The 20503-nt window shown below is 36.4% G+C and overlaps 1 protein-coding gene across 4 annotated transcripts in view; it reads left to right on the top strand.

Moving 5' to 3' along the window:
* Positions 1-20503, top strand: part of CDC14A (cell division cycle 14A) — a 230831-nt gene that overhangs the window by 145463 nt on the left and 64865 nt on the right. For all 4 annotated transcript variants that reach the window (XM_044003007.1, XM_044003006.1, XM_044003004.1 and 1 more), the window contains exons 9-10: positions 7781-8011; positions 14837-14975. In XM_044003007.1, the coding sequence (XP_043858942.1) occupies positions 7781-8011; positions 14837-14975 (370 nt within the window). The remainder of the gene's footprint in view (positions 1-7780; positions 8012-14836; positions 14976-20503) is intronic.

Genomic DNA, 20503 nt, shown 5'->3' on the forward strand with positions numbered 1-20503 from the left:
ACATACTGGTTTTGTGATCCCAGGAAAATCAGCTAACTTCTCAGCACCCCAGAAAACTTCTCAAGATGATAGATCGATTACAGAACAGCTGTCTCTCTGCATCAGGGTATGACGTTTCCTCATTGGAAGCTTTATACAGGGTTGGAATCACAGACCTAGTCCTCTTCTTTTCCTGCCCTCCCCCAAAAAGGAACTGAGATATCTCTTTACATATATTTGGCAACATTCCTATTCATTTTTCAAAAGCCTCAGATGTTCCACACCTTTGTAATCAAATAATTAATTGAAAAAATATAGAGAATTTAAGACTCTACTGGGTTTATTGTTGGTTGACAGTAAAAATTTATTTAATTCAGTAAAACAGAATGATACCTTAAGGGCTTTTACCAAACAAGGCATCTCTCAGGTATATGTGAGAATCATATAGGATTCCTTGAAAGATTTAAGATCAGAAATAATTTAAACTCTTTTATTATTAATGTCTTGCAAGACTGAAAGCAAAGAAGCATTTGCTTACCATTGCCTTTGAGGAATTCCAGCACAGAGTCCAAACAACAAAAGAATTCTCTGTAGGTAGTGAAGTCATCTAGCTGTACCTATAGATGACAATCTAGTCACTGTTCATTTGAAATATTTCCCAAGATATTGTTGAATTCTTGTCTACCTGTGCTCTCATTGATGTTTGTAATCCCTCTACCAAGACAGAACTTAATTCAACCATCTTTACCTATCATTTCCATCTTTGTTCATGCCCTTCCATAAATTTACAATAGTGGGTTGGGTTATTCACAATAGTGGGTAAACCCAGTGTGCTGCTGGAGGTGGACGGGGTAGGGTCTCCTTTGTATTTTTTTTTGGGGGGGGTTTGAGGCAATTGGGGTTAAGTGACTTGCCCAGGGTCACACATCTAGTAAGTGTCAAGTGTCTGAGGTCAGATTTGAACTCAGGTCTTCCTGACTCCAGGGCTGGTGCTCTATCCACTGCACCACCTAGCTGCCCCACTTTGTATTCTTTAACATTGTGTTGGATACCAGAGCATATGGGCTATTTTGGTTGTCTCTCATTACTTCTGTGTAATTTATGTGTGATGACAATCCTTTGCATCACTTCTGGATAATTTTGCTTTTTTGTAACGTCTTGCAACCTGCTCACACCCAACATCATCTCCTTTCCATTATATTTTGTATAATCTTCAATTTCAGTTCCTCAAAGACTTACATGACTATAAGTCATTTGGAAAATAATGGTATTAAATGAGGAGCTTCTGTTTCAGGAAGAACCTTATGAGTATTAAAAGAACTTTGCACTTTCCCAAGGGTGGTCCAGCTCCCTTTCTTTCTTTTATTAAATTCTGGTCCCAATTAATTGTCTATTTTCAGCATCTTTTCATATTATAGAATACTGATAGGCAAGCTCTGTAGGTTGTCCATTCAACTGAATAGCATAATTTGGACAGTAGTATTCTTTATCCAGTTGGTTTTTCCTTTGTATGTAGACCAAATACTTTTTTTTTTTAGTGAGGCAATTGGGGTTAAGTGACTTGCCCAGGGTCATACAGCTAGTAAGTGTTAAGTGTCTGAGGCCGGATTTGAACTCAGGTACTCCTGAATCCAGGGTCTTAATTTTATCTTTAAGGTCAGCTAGGTGGCGCAATGAATAGAGTGCTGGGCCTGGAGTCAGGAAGACTTGTCTTCCTGAGTTCGACTCTGGCCTCAGACACACACTTAGCGGTGTGACCCTGGGCAAGTCATTTAACCCTATTTGTCTCAGTTTCCTCATATGTAAAATAATTTGGAGAAGGAAATGGCAAACCACTCCAGTATCTTTGCCAAGAAAACCCCAAATAAGATCATGAAAAGTCAGACAACACAAAAACGATTGAACAACAACAACAACAACAACAGATTTTATCCATAAATATTCTTTGCTTATTTTAATGTAAGACTTTGTTTAATTGAGTTTTTCATTGAGCTTTCTTTAAACTAATCTTCTTACTGCTTTACAAGGCTATTCTACGAGGTTTATCTTTTACCATTCCTCTCCATAAGATTTCACATATGAGTATATTTTAAACCGGTGTTGCCAATGGCTGCTGAATTGATCTTTCCACTAGGCAAAAAAGTCAAGTGTTTTTTGACTCAGGTGCTTGTTAGTGTCTTTTGACCTTATAATAATGTTTCATTTACATTGCATAAGATTCTTTATGAAATTATTGTAATCTTTGTTGTAATTCTATATCCTTTCCTCTATCCATTTTCCATTTTCCACATCAAGAACTTATTTAAGTATATCAGGATGGAATTATTTAAAATGTATGCCATATCTTTTTCTCATTTCTGTTTTATTTTTGTTTTCATTTTTATCTTTGCTCTAACTTGTCTGAATATACACAGACAGCTGTTTCAAGAATCTCTCCCATGAATAAAAGGTCATTTCTTGCCTGCTGAAACATTTTTTGTGACATGCTATTTGATATGAAGAATCAGAATCACTATGCTTAGTGCTGATGTTTTTCTTAAAGAAAATATACATAATGTATAGGGGTGAAGCTTCTTTTTAGTCTACTAATTTTGGCTTCACAGTCCCTACTAATGAATCATATTTTTCAACACTTTTTGCTGACCTCACCTATTCCATCTTTGCATTGAAGTCACTGAGTATCAGTATATATTTTGAATTAATTTGAGGGGGTCTTACTGAGTTCTTCATAGACTTTCTCTACCTCTTCATCCTCTGTGACAGATGTTGATACATAAGCTGCAGTCATTTTCATGGTGGTCTTTTTGCAAATACTTTTCATGAGCACTCCAATAAGAGATGACCAAACGTCCCATGAAATGATGTTTCTTGTTGCCTTTGGATGCACGATAAAACCAACTCTGCCAACTCCTTAATTTACCTCTGCAAGGAGAACCTGTGAGTCTTCCTTCCATTTAGCTGCAAATTTATTTTGTCTTCTGGTTTTGTTTATATTAAATGTCACGATAGATTTAAATTCCTAGGGCACTAAAATAACTGATGTTGGTGATTATGGAGAGTAAGAGAAGTTCCATAGGCCTGGAAAAGGGAAACATTGTCCCTATTTTATCTGCAAGCTATTGGCCACAGTGAGCTTGACTTCAGTATTAGCAAAAATTTCGATGACGTGTTCTAAGGGCTAGTTTGTGAGCATTTAGAAAGAAAAGAGGTGATCACTGAAAGCCAGTATGACATAGGAGTTTGACAGGCTAACCTTTTTCTTTTTCTTTTCTTTTTTTTTGCAGGGCAATGAGGGTTAAGTGACTTGCCCAGGGTCACACAGCTAGTAAGTGTCAAGTATCTGAGGCTGGATTTGAACTCAGGTCCTCCTGAATCCAGGGTCAGTGCTTTATCCACTGCACCACCTAACTGCCCCTTTCTTTTTTTGAAAATATAACTACACTGGCAGATGAGGGAAATTTTATAGGGAAAAAATATATAGAGAGATTTCAAAGTCTCTCGTTATTTTTTTGTGAACAAGAGGACATGATATTCACAGGTAGGTGACACAATGGATAGAACACTGGACCTGGAATCAGGAAGATCTAAGTTCAAATATAGCTTTAGGTGCTTAGTAGCAATGAGACTCTGGGCAAGTGACTTAACCTCTACCCACCTCACTTTCTTCATCTTAAAAATGGATTTAATAGTAAGCACCTACCTTGTAGAGGAGTTGTGATGATAAATAAGATAATCTCTGTAATGTGTTTTGCAAGCCTTAAAGTGTTATGTATGCTTACATAAAGTATTATTATATAAAGCTATTATATATGTAAAGCTTATATAAATGCTATTATTATTGTGAGTGTTGCATAACAATATGGTTAGGTGGATTCAGAATTCAGTTAACTTAGTCAATCAGAAGGCTCCTAATAAATGCTAGGTATTGTACTAATTGCTGGAAATAAAAGATAAAATGAAATAGTGGCCAGACCTTAAGAGGAATATTTATATTAGTAACTGATTTTTCTATATCATCTACTTTAGGTTATATTACTTTGGGGTTTGCAGAGCGTTTTTTACATACATTATCTTATTTGATCCTCACAAGATTCTGTAAGATAGATATTCTGGGTACTATTTCTCCCATTTTTACAAATGAGGTAAGATTCACAACTTGTAAGGGAAGATGTAGGCTTTAGATCCAGGTTTTTCCTGACTCTACACCCATCTAGTCTCTTTTCACCATACCATGTTGCTTCTCATTAATAGGGCTTCATTTAATAGAGTGCACAACTTCCTGAGAGAACCAGTCTCTCAGTGGAGACCAGTGTAGAGGCTTTGGCAGATATATATTTAAAGTTTAAAAAGGAAGGAATCTTCTTTCTCAAACCTTGTTACTCCATCCAAAAGCACTATTACAATATTTTATTTGCTTTAACATTTCAACCACTTGTGATTTCATTGTTGTGGGCACACTTTCCACCAGCATAGGGATGATTGTTAAGAGTTGCTGTGGTTGAAGGATTCAGCCTGTGGCCAATCTGGTAAAGGCCACTATGAACCTGGCTAGGCTGGTCCTTGAGTGATAGATGTGTTCTGGGCCAGTTTGCATGGCCTTCACCACTCTGGAAGACCAAGCATATATTCAGGGAATGAAAGTTAGTTAATATTGGGACAGACAAGATATCCTGCAGTGTGTCCTTATGGTCTGTTTGTGCAGTCATCACGAGACTTTGGAATAAGTCTTTATTGGAGATTGTATATGTATATAAACAGACATAGCCATTTTTTATATTACTCATGGAAAATACCTGATAGTAATGTCGAGATTATCTGATCTTGGAAGTTCCAAATGCAATATGTATTTTTTTTAGTGGATCTAAGTGTTCAGTTGAGAAGCTTTAGGAAGAAGTGCCATATTAGGTCATACCTGTGGACCATCTCTCATACTCTTCTTTCTTTTACTGTTGCAGAGGCCAGCTTTATGGGACTGCATATGTGCCTTACACAATGCAGATCTTTAAAAAAATCAACAATTTACTCCATATCTTTCTAGTTTTCCTTGATAGCCTCTTTTGAATATGTTATTTGGGATTCCATGTAGTCCTGTTGAAAGAAATAATAAGAAAAAAGGAATGGTTTCATTGTGATATAATATAAAGAAATACCATATTTGTACATCATTTGATAGCTTAGAGTAGCAATGCTAAAAATGTGATGCATATGTATTCTGTGTGCTACAGAGGTTGTTTATGGAAAAAATTAATCTGATTCATTTTTGATCAAGGAATTTTTGGCATATCAGGGAAATTAAAAAAAATTGAATTGACAGCCTCTGAAGTGTTCTCTGTAATATTAAATTTATAACTGTATGTGGGCTTAGCTGTCAGGTAGTTAACTTTCTTGAATTAAGAATTTATAATTTCTGAATTTTAAATCATTATATATAACTTCAGAATACTGGAATACATATTTACTTATTAAATTCAGAAGATAGGTTAACCTTGTTCATGTGTTTACTTTTAAATATACAGCAAAATGTTGACTTATGGCAAGTAGAATCATCCTATAAGGGACTAGGCTAGAAACTGAGATATGAGTCTTCTGTGTTTGAGAGATGTGCAATACTTCATTCATTAAGCTAGCATATATTTAGCATCTCCTTTGCCTGTAGGATTTGGGTTATGGCTATATCTGGTCTGTTGAATTGCTTTATAGTAGGGGCTTTCCCCCATACAGTTATATTGTTTTCTTTGTTGAAGATACTTATGAATTTCATCCTTCCTTTTATCTAATTGATATCTTTCTCATAGTGTCAAACATAGGCTCACTTCCACACACTGTGAACTTACTGTCTGGAAATAATTTGGGTAATAGGGAAAGTAGGCAAAATAAATCTGGTATTTCCCAAATAGCAGTGTATATTTTTTCAAAATATATACATAAATTACTGCATCTGACATCGACAGATGTAAAACAACTCTAGATTGCTTTGTGGACCATCTCTACCCAGCTTTTAATTCCGTTCTGTCTTCCTTGGCTTGCTCCCTGACTGTCTACTCTGTTGCCAAGTATGTGTATACTCAGGGAATGAAAGTTAATTAATATTGGCATAGATAAAGTGTAATTAGGAAGATGCATATGCTGCTTCTGTGGGAAAGCCAGAACAATGATATAATATATTCCAAAGCCAAACATAAAGACACTGTTGTATTGGCACCACCACTCCTATCCCTTCAGTTCAAATAATTAAAAGTTAGCTAACAATTTGCTGAACTCCAGTGAAAATAGAAAGGGAGTGATTTAAGATGGCAGATCATCTCAGTTACAAGTCTGAAGCAATCATGAATCAGGCAAAATCTCAAATCTGGAATTTGCCAGAATATAGACAGAAGCAAATAAATTCAGACTACACTGGAAAACAAGTAGGAGATACAGTACTCAGTGGGAGGATGCAGAAAGGGAAAACTAGGTTTTGTTTTTTAATTACTGTTAAGGGCTAAAATTCTAGCTAAACTGTCTAAAATATCTAATGAGTGGTCGCCAATAAATTATAAGCTTTAGCAAGAGTTAGACTTTTAAGCATTTATTAAGGAGAATAAGAATTTGGTAAAGAGAGAGAGAAAGGCCTAGATTCCTATCTATTAAAGGGAGAGCGCTGGTGGAGCTCCCCTCTCCACCAGCGTCCTCAGGAAAGAGAGTGAGACTGAGCGCCAGTCTCTTCCTTCCTCCTCCCACTAGCCCACGTCACTTCCTGACACCAAAGAAAAGACTCCTGGTCTTGCCCTCAAAGACCTTCACTTCATGGGTGGAACTCTTCTACAGTAAGTCTCCAGCAGGTGGCGTTATTCCAATCGTTACATCACCAAATATTTTGATTTTGTTTCAATCTAGTGATGTTAAACTATTAAAGTATATTTAGTGTTGGTTGCCTATAAGGACTATATTTTCTTTATAGTTTCTATGATCAGTTTGTATACATCATACTTACCAAATATATGTAGAAATAACTGCATGGTTGGGTTGTAATAAAAGAAAAAAGTATGTATATCTACTAACTTGAGTTAAAAAGGTTCTGCTACATTTGAAAATCACTTTTCTGGTACATAAAAATGCTTAAAATAGGTGGAAATAGCTCACAAAGTTCATAAATAAAAAGAATATAGGTTTTCTTTTTCAAATATTGTGTTGTTCCCTGAATACATTTGTTTTAGGACCCAAAGATTCTTAGGATTTCCAAATCTCAGATGAAAACTTCAAATGCTATTTGGATACTTTTACAATTTTGTTTTTGTGAATAACAAAATATACCTTAAAAAGAAAAAAAATTCTGTAAGTTTCTGCAATAGAAACATAATTAGATTGACATTTGGACTTAATTGTTAAACGTACTATCTATATTCACTACTTACTCTAAGGATAAAAGTGTGTTTGCCTCCCATGCTGTTTGAGATTTAGACACTTAAAAAATTAAGCCAGAGTTGTAATTTCATTGACATAGGAAACTTCTGGTAAGAAACTCTCCACCCATGTAGATTGGTGCCTTCTTTCCAACTGCTAGAGTCTTAGAGAATTACTTGGAACATCGAGAGGTTGTTACCTACTTAGGTTCACTAGCCAGTATGGGTCAGACATGAGACTTGAGCCTTGGTCTGAGCAACTCCAGGACTGGCTTTCCATCTACTATTCCACATCACCTCTTGAGATTTATGGAATTGATTATTTAAAATGTTAGTGATTTTTGTTTTTATTGTTCTGCAAAATGATTTGCAAAGGTATTCCTTACATTGATGTCTTTTCCTCTCACTTATTGTTTTAGGTTATCCCCTTCATGCCCCTGAGGCCTACTTCCCTTATTTTAAAAAGAATAACGTGACTACGATTATTAGGCTGAATAAAAAGATCTACGAGGCAAAGCGATTTACAGATGCCGGTTTTGAGCACTATGACCTCTTCTTCATAGACGGCAGCACACCAAGTGATAACATTGTTCGACGATTCTTAAATATATGTGAAAACACTGAAGGAGCAATTGCTGTACATTGCAAAGGTTGGTATAAGCCCTTTGTGTAGTATATCTTTCTGAATTTGGATGAGGCCAAAAAAAAAAGAGGGAAAACCCCCCAAATCATAACAACCAAAAAAAGAAACCAAAACAAAAATCCAAGGACATATAGAAACACAGAGCGAACATAATAACATCCCGATCTTTTCTAATTCATAAAACTGAGACATAAGAACCTCTTTAATATCCCTTTCTTTGAAGAAAAGAATGCTCTGTGTGTGGAGAACCAGGGGCCTTTGACTGATCTCAGGTGATAGGTGAGGTTTCTTCGGCCACTTCTGGAAACCCAGTGGTTCCTCCCAAGCTGTTTTATGGTATTGTTTACTGTGATGAGGAAATGTGATAAACAGATTACTGGGGATATTCAGGTAAGTCCCATTTAGTATGAAGAATGAATCCCTTGAAATGTTAGCATTATTTGAATCTGCATGGAATATTTCCATTGGGCTGGAACCAGTTGCTATTTTTACATAATTAGAAATTCATGTAGAGGGCGTTTGAATACCTGGAACCATTTAGTAGATTCATTATTGGCACTAATTGGGACCTAGCTATAATACACTGAAGCCGGTAAAATGGTGAGAAAAAAGGTTTATTTTTGTGCTCTTGCCTCCCTGCTCTTTCAAAAGTCTCCTACTCTATTTTTACCCTTCCTTTGCCTGTCTGAGGTTTAGTGCCCTTATGTTGCTCTCTGGTGATTCAAGATCTCCTCTACTTAGTGAGGTTTCTGAATTCCCACCTCCCCTCTTTACCATCAAAGTTACTGACGTGTTGTAAATTGTTGCCACTTTTCCCAACCTTTCTCTTCAATCGCAGTGACTTATCTTTATCCAGAGCTCTGATTTGAGGACAAAAGGGGTATTGTTTTTTGTTTTTGTTTTTTTGCAGGCAATGGGGGTTAAGTGACTTGCCCAGGGTCACACAGCTAGTAAGTGTCAAGTGTCTGAGGTCAGATTTGAACTCAGGTACTCCTGAATCCAGGGCTGGCGCTTTAACCACTGCGCCATCTAGCTGTCCCCAGGGGTATTGTTTTTAATCAGATGATTCATCTCTGTCCCTGAATGTGTCAGCCTAACGTGGTACTCCTTTTCAGTCAACGAGTGATTTACTTTTTTGTTGTTCAGTCATTTCAGTCGTGTCCAGCTCTTTGTGGCCCCATTTGGGGTTTTCTTGGCAAAGATACTGGAGCGGTTTGTTGTGTCCTTCTCTAGTTCATCTTACAGATGAGGAAGCTGAGGCAAACAGGGTTAAGTGACTTGCCCAGGGGTCACAGTTACTAAGTTTGTCTGAGGCCAGATTTGAACTCAGGAAGATAAAGCTTCCTGACTCCAAGTTCTGTCCTCTAGCCACTGTATCACCTAGGATAAACCCTAAAGATTTATTTACTCATTTAAAATATATGGGAAAATTTCAGGCTCTGATTCCTGTGGTAATAGACATTTTTGGTCAAGGGTTAGTCATCCTATGAAAAAGGTAAACACTGGCTCTCAGAAAACCAGGAAAATTACCAGAAACAAGTAAAACTACCAAGGTTCTGAAGGATAGCAAACTCTACTTCTAACTGCTTTTGCCTTTCCTAGAATAGCATGAGGTCAAGAGATACTAAAATTCTTTGAAACCATCCCTCCTAGCTTCAGTAAGTAGAACATCTTTCATTTTAGTGCTAGGGTGCCTTTGTATTCAAACGGTCCTTGTTCTTTTGCACATGTAGGTTTTTAAAGATGCCACTTAGTGGTGCTGTTCTCACATTTTACTTTCAGAGAAGGCAGTATTTGATGGAAATTGGCTAGTAGGTGTTAGGGATTATATAGCTCTTTTTCTGTGTCTGAAGCTCCTGTTTCTCACTTAATCAGATGAGCATGGCTTTCGTTCTGATAAAAAATTTAAATACCATTTTGTAGGCTCTGGTTTCTATGTTTAATAATTGTGTAGGTGTAGAGACTTTGATGAACACGTGAGCTGCTTGTAGAAGCTTCAGTTTGCCACAGCCCTGGAAAATCAAAATGATCAGCACGTGGCTCCAGGAGTTTAGATGAGGGCATCTCATGTCAGCCCTTATGTACTTTGAATGTGGACCTTTTCTCTCTGTCCCCCTCCCAGCCCCCCCAATTTACTTTCTATCTGAATGTCTCTATTTTTGCAAAATTTAAAATATAAGGGCTCTTGCTTAAAAGATTCATTATTAAATTGCCATTTGCTCCAGCAGGCTCTAATTCTGCTTCTAATCGGGTCACAGTGAGTGGGGTTGAGTGGGCTTCTCCTAGATGTGATTCATGTACATCATAAGTTTGCCTTACCATTCTAGTTTGTTACCTCTTTGTATAGTTAAAGATTGCTTAGATTTAGAAAAAAATCCAAGTTTGATACCTCAGCAGAATTTTTGTGGGAAAAACAGTTAACTAGCTACCTGCATTATATTGAGCTGAGAACGCATATTCCTTTTTCATCTTCAAAATATTAGAAAAAAAGGGAAAATAGTTAAAATTGAGAGGTTTTGCTGACATGAATATGAATTTCATTTCTCAATAAAGTAATTGTTGGTGTACACAGTGAGGAGTTTTTCTTTCTAAGAAAAGGCATTTTATCTGTAAAATACATTTTGATTTTATGGATTCTAGGGAGACCAGGCTCAACAGTTTTCATTGACATTCTCTCTCTTAAATGATATATATGGTACTTTACCTCTTGATTTATCCTATAAAGAAACTCACTTATTAAAACATTGCTTATTACGGGAGCTCTCTGTCTTTTGTGTGCCCAAACAAAGTGTTAATTAGAAATATCATTTCATAGTTTAAAAATGCACATTCATAATTAGAAACTTAAGCAGTAAAATCAATTAATTGACATCTTGGTAGAGAGATCACAATTTTCCAAGTTGAAGATTTTTCCAGTGACCTGTTGTGGTTGTTTCCACATATACATACTTGTAGTATTATTTGATAAGGCTTGTACCTCCCATTTTAATTACAGCTGCATTGCTTTTAATAGAACACTTGTATCTACTATGGGCTTGTTAATTATTTTGGCATCTGCCCTAATTGAGTCAGCTTAATTTTCTGAGAATTGAAGTGGAACTGAGCAGTTTAATTGAATATGAGGGAGGAGAGAAAGGGAAGCTTATCTTACAGGAAATGAAATTCAGTAGTGTTTGGAAAAGGAATGAAAATGCTACGTCTCCACAGACAAGTTTGGTGTCGAAAGGGAAACTAGCAGCTCCTTTATGGAAATGAAATTCTAAATTCTGTAATGATCTCATATTTGCAGTTATAGCCTTGCTATTCAGTCCTTCTAGATGATAAAGGGTTTGACTGTGGATTCATGGGAAATGATGAAAAAACACTTGGAAAATTGAATACTGATTATTTATAGGGGTAAATGAAATAGAATAGCAAAATGTAAAATGTAATATAAGATGAATAGAACAGCAAAGCAATTATTATTGGGCTTGATATTAATAGAGAGTATCTTGATTATCTCTATTCTACCACTAACTATAGGAATCCCTTTGGTTTGGACTATTTTGACAATTAAAACAAAAAAATTTTTAAAAGAAATGGTGAAATTTTCCTCCTTTGTTCAATTATATGTTAAGAACTCCCAGCCATTCAGTGCTAAGAACATTCTTTTTATAGATACAAATTGCAGACTCTGAAGTTTCTTGAAAAAAAAAAGTGATGCAACTTTAGTTTCAGAGATGTTCCAGAAATTTCTACACTCTTTTACTTTTAGCTAATGGAACCAGAAAAGACCCTCAGATGAAGGGCCAAGGTAGTGAATGAAGGACAAGATAGCCATCTGCTATCCGGATAGACAGATTTTAGAGGCATATTTTGGATGCTTAAAATATATGACCTTCAGGAGAGGCTACTGAAACTCACTGAGCCTTGTTCTGTGTATCAGTGTCTGCAAAAATGATCTTGTATTTGGATTAGCTGTAAAGGACTCTAGAGCTCCTTAGTAGCCATCTTAGTTTTTACATTTAGGGGAAAAGGATTTGGTATAGGGCAAGAGATAACTCTTAGAATATTGTCTAACTTCTAAAGTAGTAACTTCTTCAGCTACATTGTTGTAACTTAAAACTGAAGTTAGTTTAAGTGAAGGCAGAAGATATTTCTGGTAAGAACAGGCTATTAGGAAGCTATTAAAAAGGCCCTAACTTCAAGGGATAGAGCAGGAAGAAATGATAAAATTGTAATAAAAAAATAAGGGACAAATCTTAAACACCTTGCATTACATACACCTTTTGTAGAGCAGGAGAAATGAAAATCTAAATACCTGAACATAGTTATAGCCAGATTGAATTAGGTCAAAAACAAGGGATAGATTAAAGAAAACAGTTTTCCTTAATTTGTTATTCATGAAAATTCATAATAGATGAAATGAAATCAATTTAAATAGCTCATCATAACTACTCCATTGCTCAAACTGTCTCCTTCTTAGCTCTACCCTTTCTGTCATTTGTACTAGGACCCTTCTGTTTACTCAGAATAGAAAACTTGGAGTCATCTTTGACTCCTTATTTCCAGTGCCTGATCTAGCACCCAAACTGTATTTTTTCCTTTTAAAATGTCTCTCTGATTTACTTCTTCCCTTCCATTACCAATGCTGCTGCTACAGCTGTCCTCCATTACTGCAACAGCCTTTGCTCTAGTTTTTGACTCTCCTAATCTAACCTATGTGCTGCTACCAATCTAAGCTTCCTTAAAAACTATTTTGATCGGATCATTTTTTTCCTCAAAAATCAAAACAAGGACTTCCCTTTTCTATTTGCATCAAGTATATTCTGTCATCTGGCTTTTAATGCCTTCCATTGTCTGGCCCTGATTCTTTTTAGCACACATCTTATTTCCTCCTCTAATTTATATTTTTGCTTAGTTTTATTATTATTATTATTATTATTATTATTATTATTATTATTATTATTATTATTATTATTATATTTGCCCAAATCTTCCACACCTCCCTTTGGCCCAGCATGGCAAATGGCAATATGAAGACTTGGACGGTAGGAAAACCAGAGCTGAAATAAGATGCTGAACTAGATGGCATTTGAAGTTCTTTTCAGCTCTGAAATTCTGTGAAAATTTAGGAAGAAAAAGATACTTTAAATGAGCTAGGTGTTTTCAAGTTTATAGGCACAGTGTGATATTGTGGAAAGAGTATGTACTGGGTTTGCGGAGTCTTGGGACTGTCTCTAGTTAGTTGAGATACTTGGTAGATTGCTAACTTTCTCTAGCCTTCACTTTCTTTATCGTAAAATGAGCCACGAACAAACATTTTTCAGATTTTAGAATGAGGAATTTGATCTCTCATGGGGGAAGTGGAGTAGGGGAAAAGGATAAGAATCCCTATATTATGTACATCTTTTGAAAAATAAGTCTAAAATTATAGGCCTATAAAATTTTAATTTCCATATTGATGAGAACATTGATCAATGCCAGAGAAAACAATAATAAATTTTAAACATTTGGAAAAAGTCAGAATAATAATCAGAACTTTACTAAAAACACATCTTGTCAGACTAATCTTATATGGCAGAGTCACCATCAATCAGTCAATAATCAATTAATACACATTGATTAAGTGCCTACTATGTGTTAAGCACCGTGCTAAGGATACAAAAAGAGGCAAAAAGCAGTCACTGCCCTGAAGGAGTTTACGGTCTAATCGGGTAAGACAATGTACAAGTATATATAGAGAAAGTCATATACAGGATAAATAGGAAAACAACAGGGAATATATGGAAATTGAGAGGGGTTGGAGAAGACTTCTTAGTAACAAGATGGCATTTTAGTTGGGACTTAAAGGAAGCCAGGGAAGTCATCAGGTGGACTGGAGGAAGGAGAATGTTTAAGTTTGTGGGTCAGCCAAAGTAACAGGCTTAGTAGAGGAAGAAACAGTGATGATAGAGATAATCTGTCTTAATTAGAGAAGGATTTTTGATTCTGATCCTTCTGACATTAACAATCACTACGTCTGTAAAATAAAATCTTGATAAATATGACTTATTTGCATGCAGAATTGGTTAGTTGGCTTTACAAAGGGGTTATCAATAGATTTCCTCTCAACCTGGGTAGTATTAAAAATGATCTCTTATGAAGACTAGTTCTCGGATTAATATTTTAATAGTTTTCCTAATAGATATTCTTTTTTTGGGGGGGGGCGGGGCAATGGGGGTTAAGTGACTTGCCCAGGGTCACACAGCTAGGAAGTGTCAAGTGTCCGAGGCCAGATTTGAACTCAGGTACTCCTGAATCCAGGGCCGGTGCTTTATCCACTGTGCTATCTAGCCGGCCCCTAGATAGTCTTTCTTTAACAATTTCAGGGAAAAAAGGACTGGATAGGTTTTTTTTGTGTTTCTTTTTGGTGAGGCAATTGGGGTTAACTGACTTGCCCAAGGCTACACAGCCAGTAAGTGTTACGTGTCTGAGGTCAGATTTGAACTCAGGTCCTCCTGACTCCAGGGCTGGTGCTCTATCCACTGCACCACCTAGCTGCCCCTGGATAGTTTTTAAAAATGCCTTTTAAATCCAGTTTTATACTTTATTATTATTGCATCTCTTTGGACATTATCCTTAAACTTTTTTTAACCCCAAACATCAAAGAATAATTATATTGAAATTATAAACTTTAAAAATCATACTAATATTTTTAAAAATTATTTTAAAACTATACAAATATGGTACTAGTGATGCCAGTTTACCAAAATCTAAAACTGGTTGATTACATTAACCATATATAGTTTAAGTGTGTTGCATTTCCCTGTGCACATGGTGTGTCTCATGCTCTGTCTTTCTTTTTTCATAGCTGGTCTTGGGAGAACAGGAACATTGATAGCCTGTTATGTAATGAAGCATTACAGGTTCACACATGCTGAAATCATCGCATGGATAAGGATCTGTCGGCCAGGTTCTATTATAGGACCCCAACAACACTTCCTGGAAGAGTAAGTATATCTTCTCCATTATTGTATTATAAATTTTGTTCCTAATCATCTCTGCTTCTTGTTCCCTGGTCATGGACCATGTCCAGTCTGTGGTTATAGAGAGGCCACATTGTGGGAAGGCTTTCTGTCTAATGGAGTTTTGTTGATTTGGCAGCTAATGCAGCCTAACTTGGTGCCTTTTATATAATTTGCTCAGGTGAGAGTGAGGAAGAAATCACAGAGCCATCTCTGCCCACCTTTTTTCTGTCATTTTTCTTTGTCTGATCTGGCTACAGTGCAATTTTCTTGTGTCATTTCACTTGGCACTTTTCATTCTTTTCTTCTATTTGCATGTCTAAAAATAGAGTGAAAAGCAGCACTGAGGTCAACCGATGAGATGAATAATATTGCCAGAATATTTACATGTAACTGAACTATTGATGCACTGGTGGGCCAACTGGTAGAGTCATTAGTGACAAACAAAAGGGAGATAACCTGGATTTTGGTTCCAGCCCTAATGAGCTAAGTGACCTTGGACAAGTCACTTGGCCCTTGAGGCTCAAAATATTTTTCTTGTGCATTCCTTAGCTCTCTTGCTTCAGCTGGTAAAATTTCATTTTGTGCATCAAATCTAAAACTGTTTGGAAAAGAAGTAACAATTTCTCTTGACCCCATCCCATTTCAACATGTAGCTTCTAACTCTGTTATTTATATTCATTTAAGCATCACTTCTTATTTGAACTTAGTTTACTGTTTTTCTATTCATTTTATTTCTTCAGTATTTTTAGATGCTGACATCAATCTTATCTCTTATTACAGTGTCATAGATGGCAGAAGCTATTATTTTTTTTACATTAGCCATACGCAAAATGGATAATGAAATGATTTTTACTATAATCATGAACTTGAAAATTCTAAACTTTTTATAACTAGCAAAAAGGCATTTTAGAACTGGAAGGGAGGTTATAGGTCATCTAGTCTCACCTTCTCATTTTACAAGGGAGGAAATTAAGGCCCAGAGATATTAGATGATATGTCACGATTGTTTTGAAGTTGAAATTTAATCTAACTAACAAATAACAAAATTCATTTAGAAATGCTCAGTCTAAATCAGTATTTTTAAAGCTTTCTTGTTTTTATTTTTACAGTACATTTTCCTTATAAATGCTTCCTGCTCCCACTTTGAATCCTTTTTTTTTTTTGTAACAAAAAATGTTTTAGAAGCTGATTTTCCTTAATTGTCTGTGCACAACAGTGACAGTATGTGCTGCATTCCACATCTATAATCCACACTAATCTCCTGAGAAGAAGAAAGCATTTAATTGTCCATCCTTCTGGACTGGGATTGTTCTAATAACTCATCTGAGTTCCACTGCTTTTTAGTGCTGTTGTTATTTACATTCTTGTAAATATTGTGTATAATGTTCTCTTGCTTCTACTTTCTTCACTGAATCAATTCATACAAGTCTTTCTGCCAGATGGGTGATACAGGGGACAGAATGCTCAGGTTGGAGTCAGAAAGATTAGTTTAATTCCTGCCTCAGATACTTACTAGATATTTGACCCTGGGCAAGTCATTTTATCTCTCAGCTTTTCCTCATCTTTAAAATGAAGGTGTTGAGCTTGATGGCATTCCAGCCTTAAATCTAATCCTGTGCTCCAGTGATCCTACGTTTCACTGAATTTCTCATACTTGTCATTTCTTATGGTGTAATAATGTTCTGTCATATTCATATACCAACATTTGTTCAAGCATTCTCCAATTTATGGGCAACCTTTTGTTTCTACGGAGAATCTTTGTATGAATATTTATTATATCTCTGTCTATTTATCTAGCCCCCCCCAACCCTTTTTCTTGTCATTGATATCTTCTTGGGTCCATGGATATGAATAGTTTAGTGACTTTTCACCCATACTTCAAAGTTTATTTCCAGAATAGTTGTACCAATTCATAGCTCCACTGGCAAGGTATTGCAACTATCTTCCTGTATTCTCTGCAACAACAATTTCAGCAAATATTTTTGAGCGCTATGCTCCCATGATTATGCTGTGTACTTTGGTAGAAACAGGATCAAAAAGTTTCAGAGTTAGAAGGGGACCTCAGGGATCATATAACCTACTCCATATCTGAAAAAGAAACCCTTTACCAGCATGCCCACAAATGGTTATCTGGCCTTTGCTTAGAAGTCTTCAGTGAGAGGGAGTCCAGCCCTATTACCTGAGGCAGCCTAATTATTTTCCTAATTATTAGGAAATTTTTTTCTTTATATCAAACCCAAATCTGGTTTTTGGGCAGCTTCCACACGTTATTCCTTGATGTGCCTCGAAGGGTCAGATGGAACAAGTCTAATCCCCCTTGCATGTGATAATCCTTCAAATAATTAAAGACAGCTCTCATGTCCTCTTTCAAGTCTGTTCTTCTCTAGGCTAAACATCTTTGACTTTTCCTAAATAATCATCAAATGGTATGAACTAAAGGTCATTCACCAACCTTGTTGACCTCTTCTGGGTGCTCACCAACTTATTAAATAGAAGTATTTACTAACAGCATATTGTCTTGTTTAGGAAGGAAGGCATCTTTATCATATGGTTATCTTATCTAGGGGCAGATTAATTCAAGCCATCATGAATGATACATATATTACCAACTGACTGGTCTATCTAAGCCTTTCCTTTGTTTTGAATACATGAAATGGTGAACAATACAAAACTACATAACTGAGTGCTAAATTGTGTCTAATATATTTATAAGCTGGAGTTTGAAGGAGACCTGGAATACTAATTAGAGAAAGATTCATAGAGAAGATCCGGATCGTAGTCCAGTTCAGCAAAAAATAAGTGCCTATGGTAAGACACCCTGCCAGGCATTGGGAATACAAAGGCAAAAACTTAAACAGTCCTTATCTTTGAAGAACTTACATTTTATTTGATGATTCAACATATACATACATAATAAATACAAAGCAATCTGAGAAGGAACAGAGCCTTAACAACTAATAGGATCATTACTTCCTTCAGAAAAGAGGTAAATTTTGAGCTAAATGGGTAGGATTTGGATAGGTGAGGGAGAAGGGACATGTTTTATGCCACTGAGAAATATGGTATTATTTATAATATGTTGCAACATACTTAGGGCCACAATATTTCCATTGCCCTTTAGGTGACCTTGAATTTTGAGGCTTTGAAGGTTGTAGTGTTCCATTATTGGTAGTTACATGAATAACAGCCTTTGAAGAATGTGGGTGATAAAAAGTTAGAATTTTGTATTGGAGAGAATCTTGAGATCATTTAAAAAAGCACACAATTTACCAAATGCAATCCTGCCTACTCTTTCCCTTATCTATTTCTCATCTCCAATATCTGTCCAAGATAGGTTTGCTTTGATGGACCAGTTCATTGTGTTGTATAGCTAACTATATGTTATAGTCTGGACAACTGAAATTTTTTATTCACTTGTTTTTTTTGGTCTGGAGTTTTAGACTCTATTCTTTTAAGTGGTTATAGATTCCACCTAGGGACCTTTTCCCTGTTCTAGGATTTAGTGCTCTTAATTGGCATGATAGATAAATTACTGAACTCATAAACTGTTTTCTTTTTGTTCATTCCTGTTGATTATAATTATCCTTAGCTCTGCTCATGGCTTAAGGTTTTTGGTCAGTTTATCATTTTTATTTCATTAGATCACCTCTTGAGACTTAACTGTTGTGAGTCCTGAGATCATAGCATTTATTTTTATTTATTTATTTATTTTTTGGTGAGGCAATTAGGGTTAAGTGACTTGCCCAGGGTCACACAGCTACTAAGTGTTTTTGTTGTTGTTGTTGTTGGTTTTTTTGTGAGGCAATTGGGGTTAAGTGACTTGCGACAGCTAGTAAGTGTAAAGGGTCTGAGGCCGGATTTGAACTCAGGTACTCCTGAATCCAGGGCCAGTGCTCTATCCACTGCGCCACCTAGCTGCCCCCACAGCTACTAAGTGTTAAGTGTCTGAGGCTGGATTTGAACTCAGGTCCTCCTGACTCCAGGGTCAGTGCTCTATCCACTGCACCACCTAGCTGCCCCCCATAGCATTTATTATTAAAAGGAGCCCTTAGAGATTTAGAACTAGAAGATCACTGAGATTACTGAGTCAATCTGGCTAATTTTATGGATGAGGACCCTGAATCCTAGAAAGGTCAAGTTATTTGCCTAAGGTGACATAAATAACATGTCTACTTTCATTTTTTCTACTTTCTCATCTCAATTGCTGGCATCCCCACTACTCTTCTGAAACTACCCTCCTTTAAGTTGCCATTGACTTTTTTTTTTTTTTGCGGGGCAGTCGGGGTTAAGTGACTTGCCCAGGGTCACACACCTAGTAAGTGTCAAGTGTCTGAGATTGGATTTGAACTCAGGTCCTCCTGAATCCAGGGCCAGTGCTTTATCCACTGCGCCTCCTAGCCACCCTGCCATTGAGTTCTTTATGCTAAATCCAGTCTCCCTCCCCTACCTTTTTCTTCAGTCTTCCTCCTTCTTGACCTCTTTTGCAATATTTGACAATATTGATCAATCACCCTCTCCTGCCACCATTCTACCTTCTTTGGATTCTTGTGACACTGCTCTGTTATCTCTGTTCCTAATTGTTGGACTAACCCCTAACCCTTTTGCTCATTTGCAGTAACATTTCAGGGGCATCATCTGTTATTTTGCTCTCTATTCATGGATGTACCCCAGATCTCTTTCCTAGACCATCTCTTCTTTGTTCTCCATTTTATCCATGATCTTGTTAATTCCCATGACTTCTGCTGTCATCTCAGTTACAAAGGACCCCAGCATCTATTTCTCTTGTTTTTACCCTTCTCTTGACAGTGGCTAGCCTCTGGTATTAGATCTCTAGCTGCCTGCCTGGTAGACATCTCCAATTAGACGGAATAGGCAAATTCAGCTTGCCCAAAACAGGACATATTACCTTTTTAAAATTAATTTTTTTTCAATTGTCAAGTACTTATTTTTTCTCCCTCTTCCCTTGAGGGAAAAAAGAAAAAAAAACCCAAAACTTTTGTAACAAATAAGTATAATGAAGCAAAACAAATTGCCATGTTGATTTTGTCCAAAAATAAATTGTCTTATTCTGCATATTAGTCCATCACCTCTCTGTCTGGAGATGGGTAGTATTCTTCTTTTTCTCCTTTAGTCCTCTGGAATTATGGTTGATAATTCATAGATGACTGTTTTTGCAATTTTTTTGGGAGGTGGAGTTTCTTGTTACTCAAGTCACTCAAGTGTATATTCTGTAATGACTTGATTTTCTTATTAAATGCATATCCTCTATACAACTTTTTGTATTTGCATCTCCAGCACCTAACAAAGAGCCTGGCATATTTTATTTTGTCTAGACTGGTTATGTCCTTTCGTGTAAGGAGCTCCTTCTGTCAATTGCTGCTGATAGTTTTAGAGAACTGTCAGCTATACTGAAAGAATGTGACTTCCCCAGGTTCACCTAACTAGATTATGTTAGAGGCAGCACTTGAACCCAGTTCCCCCTGAATCTGAGGCCACTACTGTGCCATAGT

Source organism: Dromiciops gliroides, chromosome 4 (genome assembly GCF_019393635.1).
Source record: "Dromiciops gliroides isolate mDroGli1 chromosome 4, mDroGli1.pri, whole genome shotgun sequence".
NCBI classification, from domain to species: domain Eukaryota; kingdom Metazoa; phylum Chordata; class Mammalia; order Microbiotheria; family Microbiotheriidae; genus Dromiciops; species Dromiciops gliroides.